The sequence below is a fragment of the Ischnura elegans genome, chromosome 1 (assembly GCF_921293095.1).
Source record: "Ischnura elegans chromosome 1, ioIscEleg1.1, whole genome shotgun sequence".
Classification (NCBI taxonomy): Eukaryota; Metazoa; Arthropoda; class Insecta; order Odonata; family Coenagrionidae; genus Ischnura; species Ischnura elegans.
This window is the reverse complement of record NC_060246.1, coordinates 132,442,784-132,454,796: the sequence shown is the minus strand read 5'-3', so window position 1 is coordinate 132,454,796 and position 12,013 is coordinate 132,442,784. Positions and strand designations below refer to the sequence as shown.

The 12,013-nt window shown below is 34.8% G+C and overlaps 1 protein-coding gene across 1 annotated transcript in view; it reads right to left on the bottom strand.

Moving 5' to 3' along the window:
- The window catches only part of LOC124164299 (unconventional myosin-Ia-like), an 86,841-nt gene that overhangs the window by 26,706 nt on the left and 48,122 nt on the right, over window positions 1-12,013 (bottom strand). The window contains exons 5-9 of the mRNA XM_046541589.1: window positions 4,414-4,477; window positions 3,758-3,771; window positions 2,370-2,454; window positions 1,663-1,769; window positions 817-964 (exon numbers count right to left, since the gene is read on the bottom strand). Of these exons, the coding sequence (XP_046397545.1) occupies window positions 817-964; window positions 1,663-1,769; window positions 2,370-2,454; window positions 3,758-3,771; window positions 4,414-4,477 (418 nt within the window). The remainder of the gene's footprint in view (window positions 1-816; window positions 965-1,662; window positions 1,770-2,369; window positions 2,455-3,757; window positions 3,772-4,413; window positions 4,478-12,013) is intronic.

The window sequence follows — 12,013 nt, the reverse complement described above, 5'->3', positions numbered from 1 at the left end:
TCTTGAATTAAGATAATTTGTTATAAATTAAAGCATAATAACAACCTTTGAATACTACCTACGGCTTATGTTTTCTACTCTCCTGGTTAGTTATCCTTTTATCACAACAAAGTCTATGCACCAAAGTTCGCGAATAATTTACATTCTTCGATGCTGGTCCTATCAATTGTAATTAGTGCCAATAGATATTGAATGACAGATGCTAAGAAAGTATCAAAATGTATCCAATAATTCCCAACGTGAAGATTTGGATGAGGAATTTAGTAACAGTAATTTCTAAATGAACCTACTCATGAAAAAATGTCAACATTGACTTACTTCAATGGAGGGCCTGCCATTGAAAGATTTTTTTATAAGAAGGTTGAACACATTGAACAGATTACTTTTCTGAAGCAAGAAGAGGGAAATGACTCTTGGAAAAAAGCTTCCTTTAATTAGTGCATGTTTTACCAACTGACAACATTTGTTAATCAATTTACACACACACACACATTATGATGTAAAAGAAAATGACATTCCTTCATGTGACGATTTCATAAATTAATGAGGAATTTTGAATGAATTAATAAATGAGTGAAGTTCCACATAAAAAAACTGAATATCAGCCTCAAAATTTAATGCACGACAATGGAAATTTCCCCTAAAGATTAATAATGAAATCATGAAATAACACATGCAATTCAAGCAAACTGAATTTGTTTGGTTAAAGTGCAGCCACTAAGTATAGTTATTTTCTCAGAATGTCTATCAAAACAAAATGTGGGAACAGAAAGACAAAATTATGCTATAAATATGAAAACTCAGGGACACACTCACCATATTCATTGCTAATTGTACACCCCTCAGTGCCATCAATGTTGTTTGTAGGGATAAAAACAATATTACCTAGCTTAAGTACACAGGCTACTATTTGAAAGACATTGATTACTTCTTCTAGGGAAAATCCAAGTGTTTCAAGGGCCTTCTGGAAATATCAAAAGAGAAATTTCATCTTTTAGAAACTTCTGTGCAATAAATCACAATTATAAATTAATGAGAAATTAGCTGGCAAAATGATGTATTTGACATAAATATTTTCAGGGCAGATTGGTGCCTCTTGGTCAAATAAAAAAAGGCCACACATTCATGGATTTTATTGCACAAAAAGTAATATATATACATATGTATATACATATAAGCAAAATAACTATGCTATTTTGCTGCAATAACCCTTTAGTGATCAGTATGAATATAAAAACTAATAAGCACACATTTTTGACATAGATCACCTTGTCTATCAAATTGGTATGGTAAAGCCTATCTAAGGTGACCATCTCAATGACCAAAATATGGTTGCCACTCAAGGAAATTACCAATTTACAAAGAATGAGAAATTTGTACCACAGCATAAAGAAAAATTCGTTAAGTATACAACAAATGCTCAATATTCAACATAGTTTCAATAACCACATGTTGGTACTGCACTATATAAAATTATGTAATGCAAACTCAGGATGTATTAATTTAAATTCTACATTTAGCTTCCATCACATCAAATTCAAACCTATGCTCTTTTTCTAGGAAAAAAGATACAATTCTAAGACAATGTATGGGACCAAAATAATAGTCACTTAAATGAAAATCACACAGAAAAATACTATGCGAATATTGCTAGGCATGTACCTTGGTTACTTGGAAATCCCTTCGGTCATCAACTGTTTCCAATTGAAGGGCACGGCTGCTATGAAGAAAGGCATAGTTATCGACATTCCTCTGAAGTTTCAGTGATTCTAAAATAAGAAGGGGGTGGAAAGTTACAATTACAATGTCGCAATTATATTTTTAATTAATAGAAAAACAATGCATAAAAAATTACATCTGCAATATAAAATTGAGAGTATCTATGGCAATTTTACGCAGTTTTAATGGGACTCAAAAAATGATTTAAATTAACATATCATCATATGGAGATTGATCAAGCTATAGAGGTTGAGAATTTGGTTGCATGCTCATAAATTGTACTCAATTCATTTATATCCAAAAGCATTCACCTTAAGTTCACGACATTGATAGCAATTACATACATGAAATTTGAAATCAATTCTGCCATCCAAGTAGACACTCTGCATTGACATAATTTTATAAATGTAAATTTCATTCCAATTTTTCACTAAAAAAAGATTTTATCATTCAAAGATTATGCTTGGAGGTTAGGCTACGACCTATGAAAATAATATCCACAGAAAGCTTGATTACGATAAATCTGTCACAGTTTTTGATCCAAGAACAAGGAGTTGCAAAAACAGTTTAAGTAGAATTACAATAGATAATACCCTCAAGTCATATTTTTCAGCCATAAATGAAAGAGAATAGGAAATATTCTGACTTACTCAGTAGTTGAATGTCAGCACCTGTGAGTAGTTGGTAGAAAATGTGGAAGTTTCTTTCTCCCTGTGCTTGTTTTGTCACTCGCGACTGCAAAAAGAAAATAATTTTTTTTAGGATTTCAAACAGTAGCTAAAATTAATCAGGGAAATTTAACATGCCAAATTTTCACAGTAATGTCATATCACTTGTCACAAAATTTCATTGATTATATGGCAAGCAATCAGAGGATGGATATAAAAATGTCACTTCACAAATAGGCTTACTATACCAGATTTTTCATAAGGGTAACAGGAATAAAATCACCACAGCTCACACAGTAATTTTTATGTTTCCTCCTTCAAGTATCCATATCTATGTATTAATTAATGTAAAAAAATAAAAGTAACCAACATGGTCAGAGAGCCAATGCCATATATGTATGTGAAATATCTGATCATAAACTTATCAAAAATTATTTTATTTCATCCCTTTCCTCACCAAATATTAGCTTTAAATAAAAGTGATATGCCCCATATAATGTTTACATTATAGTTCAATGCATGGAAATGTGCAAAACATAAAGTTGTGTCGCACTATGAATTGGATTGTGATCATGCTTAGAGACTAACTAAAAATACATTAAGGAAAACTGAATATTTATACCTATATTCAACCTCTAATGGTATTAAAGAAGTTGAGAGATCATTAGGGATAATTTCATATAACTGGTTTGAGTTTCTAAGAGCCTGAGTTCAAATCACACGAGGGAAAGAAACTTTTCAGAAGTAACACGATCCTTACTTGAGCGGCCACAATGAGTTGCTGATGATCAGAACTAGTGACCTGCATCTAAATGCAAAATTCAGTTAAATGTCACACTCTGCTCAGGTACCAATGGGCAACATATAAATCGAAAAAGTTCCATTTCTCCCTCCAATAGCTGGAGGTGAGGACCAAAGGTGTATGTGGGTGCAGTGTTGGTCTCTTGCCACTATTTCCCTGAACTATGCTACCCTATTTCTGGAGGATTCCCTTCCCTAACAATGTCAATGTGAAAGGTAATCGCTTGATTGGTAAACGGTTGACAGGGGCAAATGATTGAGGACATGTGTTAACACAGGCAATGAATGGAGATGAGCAGATGAAACCCAGGTGTTGCCGACTCCTGGCAGGTCTCTATTCAAGGATACGATACATGTGTGGATAGCTTGTCAGTTTTTTTCAATTTTACCTCCTGTTTGAAGTAGGATAATGCTAATACTTATTTCACCCTCAGCTCAAAATCCGATCTCCTTTTATTTATTACACTGTTATAAAAGAATTCACAAGGAGGAGGATTTAAGCAAACTTTGACATAAGAAGAATAGTTTACTAACTGAAAATTAATCCTTATTAATAAAACGGTGCTCACCTTTTCCAGGAGGTCTGGTTGGAATAGAGAGGGAAGAATAATTTAACAGTGGAAATAAATATATTGTTAGTTGATAAATACTAATAAGAAAAGAAAAGCAATAAAAGTTTTCCAAAGATAGATCACTCAATCAAAGTTAATTCAGTCAAAACATTGGCATTTAAAGTTGTTCTGATTTTTAAAATTTATTTTAACTTTCGCCACTTATCAGAAAACCATTAAAACTCAATTATAAAATGAGAGTCCTTTTTATTGTATGCAAGAGCAAGATGGGGAATATAATTGCTTAAAGAAAGTAAAAAATACATCCCATACATTTATATAAGTCAACACACAATACAAATGAAGAATGAGGCCCATGGCTGAATTGATAAAGGCATTAATCATTAAAGTAAACGGTTTACTCCATTATTTTATGGGATATTGTGAGTGGAAAGACTGACAAATTTGCTTTCCGAGTAAATTAGCAATCGTTAAAAAAATTTAACAATGAAAAGTTAGCAATTTCAATAATATTAAGGAAAAAAATTATATACTGTTGAGGCAATAACATTTACTGAAAATACCGAGGATGTGAAATTTCACTCCACACATTCATATTTATGTGACTTTGGAAGCTACCAGTATTTAATGTATAATTCATTAAATATACTTACAATTTGTTATCGTCCCACCTAAAGGTTCTCCCTTGAAGTCAAATTCTACATCTAGGCACTTTCCCTGCAAAGATAATTAAATTTCATTTCAAATACGAATAAATTTTATTTTCACATGCTCATCATTAAATGAATAATTTTAAATTAAAAATATTTTTAACACATAAGGCATATCTGTAATAAGAATATACTAAGTATTACGGAATTTATTAAGGAATTACGAAGGTATATTAAGGTCTAATTTCAAGGTAATAGAAAATACTGCAGTAGCATTGATTCATGAAAACAGGTGTCACATTGAAAATGTTGCCATAGATAAAATTCTTTCAGATGAAAATATTTCCAAGTATGTTAAATATTGTGGTCAAAATCTATTTGTGTTCTGGCTTTTACAATCAATGCTATAAAAATAAAGGTATTGTCTCAACTTGCTCGGCAACACAAACACAGAGGGTCCAAGTTCATTTATCCTACAATAACGGCAACTCGCACAAGACGCGCACGTTGCCCCTACGCTCACATTCAGGATAACTAAGGGAACGGAGGTGAAGGGTAACAAAATGAGGAAGTATGTGATTGGAATACCAAGGAAAAGAAAAAGATGCGATAGTGACAGCTTTCAACCATAAATACTCAAAGTTATTGATAACTATTTGCAGCATAATCAATAACTTACTTATAGCAATACCAGCACCATTGTCAAATAAGCTCAATAAATAACCGAACGAAAAATCGCCATAAAAAGGAGTCCAAAAAGAAAAATTTTGCTGTTAATTGATCCGAACCTCGAATGAAAGCAACAGAAAACCACCCGTCCATTTGGGTTCTGGATTGTCATACTTCGCATTTATAAAATATTTCAATTTTCCCCATTAATAACGATACAGTAGGATAGGAAAAATATGATATTTTCAAAATGTAATTAATTTTCAGTAAATAATACTTCTTGCATGTGAAGGGCAATTTTTAGCCTACTCAGAGCATGGTAGCCAACTTGAAAAAACACTTGATCAGGGACACTATACATTTTTATGGGAAAACAAATTCACTTTTTCTAAGTTTTCCACGAAAAGCTGAGAAAATTATTTTATGAATACGCGAGTTCCTAAAAATTGCAATACGGTTGACATGCCATTACATAAATTATCGCAGTTTCAATAATTTATTTTTCAAATTCATGACTCATATACTGAGCGGGTAAAAACATTTCCTTCCGCACTCATCAATAAGATTTTCTACAATGATACTCATTACGAGTCACCTGTGCTGCCTTATCTTGTCCGTGACCTATGCGTTGCCATTTCCCCAAGAGTGCCACGGCTTCACTTCAAGAGCTATTCATAACGAAAAAAATGGCTCAGCAGATATCGCAGCATACTTTCGAAGTAACTAACGTCAGAAAGAAAAATACGAATTGCCATACGAAAACGACTATTAACTTTTTTCAAATAATTCCATTTGCTTTAAAGAAGCAAAAAAACGTATATTTCATAGTAAATAAAGCAATTATCAATCACTATGGGCACTATGGACAAAAACTTTACTAGCAAGGAAAACTTTCATCGAGAATCAGTTAAAAATAAATAGATTAAAATAAATAAATTCGTCTCAAGCGCTGCAGATATAGCAGTGTCTGTCGAATCTAAATGCCAATCAGGCTATTTGAAAATAATACACATGGGAAAAATCATAATGATCCAGGGTTAATTTAAAAAGTTGTAGGATAGGTTTAGTAAAGTGTTTCTGATCAATATACTGTCATACTATCTTAATAGTAAACATTTACTACACATACTCTTTTTCAAATGAGGTTCCAAATTAAGGATTTTTTTCAAAGCCAACAGTAACACACCTTTACCAAATAAGGTGTACTTCAGTTAATAATAACATGGAGCTGGTACTTAGAAAAAAGTCAAGTTAATAAACATTTTGAAGCTCACTCTATAAAAGACAGGAATAGAACGTAATTTAATAAACAATCTGCCTGAAAACACCCACTCGCATGAAGAGTTCGATAGCGGAAAAGGAAGTCGCGATTAAGAGTACTGAGCGAGATAATATTAAAAGGGCATATTCACAGAGGGATAAATTAATATATTTGATCATTCACCACATGAAAATCCAAGTTTTTCAATTGTACGAGCCTATAAATTACCCAACAGATGTAAATTTTACTTAATCAGAAAAGATGATGAAGACGCTTAAAGAGGTTCGCACTAAAACATAAATAAAATAATGTACGTATTTTGAAAAAGTATTTACTTTCAAAAATGACATTAGACACAAACTTTAGTGGGCACAGAATGTGGAATCTTCTGCTCATTTGTCATTGAAGTAATATTTTTTTCTCGGGAAGATTCACCCGAACGCAGTGATTCCAATGTGTTTTGGAAAGCAATTACTTGTTGATGAGCAAAAACTATTAAGGCAACTTTACAACGTTTTATTTTCACTTTTTTTCTATATGACAACACTTACATATTTTTACTTTTCTAAACTAATATTATAACTAAAAACATATAAGAACATTATATTGTAATTTTATTACCGTTCTTCATTTCTCGAACAAGTATTTTCATAAAAGCCTTTACAAACACTAGGATTTTCAAATAAAGTTCCCAGAAAATGTAGCGCGGCCCAATGGCTGTGGTAACATCAAGAGAGAAATTTTCCGTAATTTCTTGAAATTGAAAATCCGTTTGTTTCTCGAAGGGTTTTCTTAAGAGCTGATACTTTTTCGCCAACATGGGTTTTATCAGCATTACAGAAAACGCGAGGATCACAATATGGTTTCCAAGAAAAAAAATCGATCAAAAAACACGAAATGGAATTTCCATTTCGAAAATTGAAATCAAATGCGATCAACGGAGGCGATTCAGAACTCGTGAATCAATGGAACTATTCAGTGGAAGGGTTCACGTTCGCACGGCCCATGGAACTGTTCGTTGTGAAGCTATTCAAGGAACCTATGGAGCAGAATAAAAAACACGGAAAACTTCACAAAGTGCCTCCGAATTAAAGGCTATGAGTAAGCGGATATGAAGAGAAGAGGCAACAGCTCTTAACGTAAAAGATCCAAACATCAAGTCAACAGAAAGATAGGCCAATAATGAAATCCGTTTGCAGGTGTAAAAGAGAGGAAAGAGAACAAGCCAACGACGAGAGGAAACGTAAAATGAAACCGCAGACGACAATGATCAAATAGCAGACCCCCTGAGAGGATATAGTGAACTTCTTAATGAAGAGCGCGAGAAGAAAGGAATATCACATTGAGAACTCTAAGAGGAGGACAAATGGAGCTTAATAAGGGAAGAACTGAGCCGATGCAAATGAGAGGTATGCTTGGATGGCGGCGAAACGGTGACTTGACGAAAGATCGAGAAAGCAAACGGGAAAATCGGGAGGAGGTGGATGGTAAGAGGCTCCTTTCTCGTCACCATAGAGCTCCATTAGTGGATTAAAACGATGAAGCCGACAAGAAGGTGGAAGAAAATCGTCTATGCAGTGTGTGCCATAAGTTGCAGTTTCATGTTAACAGAGTTTAGAAATAAATCAAAATAAAAAAAACTTGAGCTGTTTTTCAGAGTTAGTACTGAAATTAGGAAAAGGCAGTGGAAGGTGGCGAAATTACCAGACATCCGGAGAAAAAAAGAGTTTAATTTTCACTTCGAAAACTATGTTTGAGCATTCCTTCGGTTTTACTGTGTTTTTTTAGAAACCATAACTGTTTATTATAAGCTAAACACATTTTTTATACACATTTTTCACGCGGTACTAAGTGAAACAATTTTTTTCTGCTTTATCTATACGCACTTGAAAGACCGACGTTTTTCTTCTCCCGTAAATACGCTACAGCTCAAGTGAGCTTCGAGGGATATCTATAAACTGCTAAAAACATCGCCACTTTCAATTGACTCAAAACATGGTTCAATACACTTTAATGTCAGTTACTCGGTCCATCATAAGGAACAAGACAGTTCATACCAGTATAAGCGTATCATCACACAGAATACCGAAGAACAAGACAGTTCCGACTTAAATCCTTCACGCTCTGGGGATAAGATGCAAGACTCGCTCAGCAGTTGCTTAGCCAACGAAAATTAATGAAGTACCTACAGTAGGTCGTGGAGACTGGGTCGTGGTTGGGTGAGGGGGATGAAGTTGATAGCACTCGGGTGGAAACGCAGAACGTGAGGGATAGAGATTAGGCGGGGGCGGAGAGGTGGCGAACCTGAATAGAGGTGGCCTTACGCGGGAGAAGAACCGCCCAGGAGCGGAGTGTAATGGTGCCGGGGGAAATAATTATGGGATCGAAGCGAGTTCATGTTTCTCGCCGCGACAGCAAAGAGCCGGATTCTCGTCACCATGCGTGAATCGTACAGAGACGCAAGAGACAGCTTTCGGTATTATTCGCCAAAGGTATAACTCTCCGACCACCCATGCCACCATGATGTACCCATGAACCATCAAAAGCGGATATCAATTTTGGGAGGTCCACCTAGATCATTATGATTCTGCCATCAGAAAAAGTGATAATTAGGATAAGGCAAATAAGTCAAATAAAAGTTCAAATGAAATTATCCAATAATGAAAAATTGCGATACGGTCAAGCTTGATTAGATATTGCCGGCGTAGGTGACGGTGGGCTAAAATCCTCGTCTACCAAACCGAAGGTCGAAGGTTTGAGGCCCGCCAGGGTAGGATGCCATATGTAGGGCACGGTTGTTTGTGATCGTATGAAGGTGTTTCAAGTTATATTCCTCCGCTGTAAAGGCCTTGAATGAGCTGTTTAGGGGGGATGAAGATAAATTTACAAAAATAAACAACGGTTTCGAATCCATGTTGCGTGATCAGTTTACAAAAGATGCCAACTTGAATAATAATCTTAAAGAAATGAGACCCTATAACCAAAACGGTTTTAAATATTATGCTTTTCTCACGATAGACAGTGTTGCAAAGCCTAAATATCACAAATTAAGCGAAGTTAGCTCTTATTCATCGATGCTTTCCCGCAGAAGTCGTTATAAGTTACCCTATGGAGAGTAAATTTTTGAAATTCCTGGGAGCGAAAGCAATTCGGAATACACTCCTAAGATGAGGCGTTAGATGAAGAGGTTGAGACATTTTATAGGGCAAATTTATAAATGTTTTCATATAGGCGCTATTCATAATTCACTGAGGAGCCAAATAGGATCGGGGGAGGGGGTGGGACGAGTTATCTAAGTCCCATGTGAGGGGGTGAGGGATTGGAGCGACGTCTAATAAAAATGGCCAAAAATGACTTATCTTTATTGAAAGTTTATCAACAACCCATTTTACACGTTTTTCTGAGAAAAGTCTACGCTGTCAACTGTAGTTGTAAATCTGTAGTGGGGGACGGGAGGGCTTTAGGTGAAGGCTATGATAGGGGTTGAAGATGATAGGGATCTAATAGAGGCTTACTTTTGTCCAAGTGGATTATAATCAGCCACTGACAGATAGCCACTACCTAGGAGTGAATTCAGCGAGTCCACAATCGGCCACTGCACACCAATCAATTTCTAATCTGCTTTGTAAGAATCAGTGCTTCAGGCCACGAGGGTTAGGATTCGGGCAAAAGAGTAAGAAAGAGGGAGAGAAGCCCGCCGGCGGTATTTTCGAGCAATCAACGAAAGACAAGCGGATGACGAAACAACATCCTAGTTAATGGGGGAGGAGGTATTGTACGCAAATTCAGACCGCTCGCACCCTAGACTTAACGTACATGAACCAACGCAACTCCGGGTGTAAAAAATCTGCCTTAAAATAAAACTGATGGTTTTAAAATCCCTTCCATTTCCGGTGTAGTGATTAAATAGTTTCAAAATGAGAAATTTATTATCTTTTTCAAGTAGCAATAGCTTAAGGCGTTACTTGATGGAACTCCTTCATGAATATCAGGAAAGAATAAAACTTTGCTACTTCCACGATACTTAATTCATTTGCAACCGCTTTCGATACAGCGTACCATATTCTGGCACCACAGGATACACTGTATCCAAACCGGTCGCAAGTGAATAAATTGTTGGGAAAGTAGCAAAGTTTTATTCTTTTCTGATTGTTTTTTTAATTAGCACTAACTATAGTACAGTAAACGGGAGACATGCAGTTAGGTGCCAGTAAAAACGTTTAAAAAATCGGTTAATAAGGCTTTTTAAAGTGCAATCCACCCTAACTTAGTTAGAAAGTAGTTATAGAATTTCAGATGCCTACAAAGTATGCTAGTAATTTACTAGGGATGAAGTTATTACTAAAACTAACTACATAATATAGACACCAGCAGGGTATCAATATCTATAGAGTTGTCTAAAATAAGAACTTTTTCGCCTTGTTTTTATCTTCGCTGATGACCCTATATCATGCACGAGGTTATCCAGGGCGTGTACAAAAATCACGTACAGTGTGACTGTTAAGCTCATCTAACTCCTCATGACAGCAATGAAATTTCTTTTAGAGACCCGAATATTTCCTAAGCATATGTGTAGTTATTTATAATAACCTCAAATAATAAAACTAATATAAAGTGACTAATGCAATAAGTTATTTGCTGTAGATAATGATTGATCTCTGTGACGCTGAGAACTAGCAACGGATAAAAAAGACTAACACATAGAATAAGAAATATTATTAGTCGTATTCGCAAAATCAAACAGGAAAAATTAACCGATACTAAAATATAAACCGACTGCCACTACTGCGAATAGTAACCAAAAACAAGCATGAAGCTCCAACTTCCGATACATATCATAAATCTATCTTCAGACCACCCTTGAGCAAATATTGTCGATGGATGTCAAACAGAGGAGCAAGATTTATTTGCAAAGCAAACAAACAAACATAGTTAGCATACCAAATGAATCAAGGTTAGAGTATACAATGAAAGCATACACAGCAGAAAGGCAACAGAAAATTTCACTCACGTCAAAGTAAGAATTTTTGCAACTGAGCAAAGATCTCAAAACCGTCCTTAAACTTGAGATTTCACATTATTTATTCTCCATGGGTACGCATATAAATTCCTCAGGTGTTATCAATGACTATATCATGAATATTTTATGATGATAATGAAATATATATCATGAAAATTTTTGTTCGTTGAATAGCCAATAAAAGCTATTTTTTTACATCTTAAACTAATAATGACACACATTTATTTTATAACATAAATACTACGAATTATTTATGTAAGTTTATAAACAATTGCACCCAAGCATCAATTTAAAGGTAGATGCACCTCAAACGAAAGTTTCGAAATTAGGATATTTCTCATCTCATCAACATAGTTTTCATTTGGACCGAATTTTCCCTCATACCTCACATTTTGCATACTACCCACCTTTTTCCGATTTCAACTCAGCCGATTCATAGGAAATATGCCGTAATTCGACCATATATTCGTATTGCATTCATTTACTGAAACATACTGCTGTAACAAATTATTCAACTATACGGGATGCACCAGAAATTGAAGTCATGACTTCCAAAATAAGAATTATTTGTTTCTAGGAGATTTTACTCGATCGATTTTAAGATCTAATTTTCAACCAGATTTTATGCCTTTTATGGATCACAAGCTTTTCCC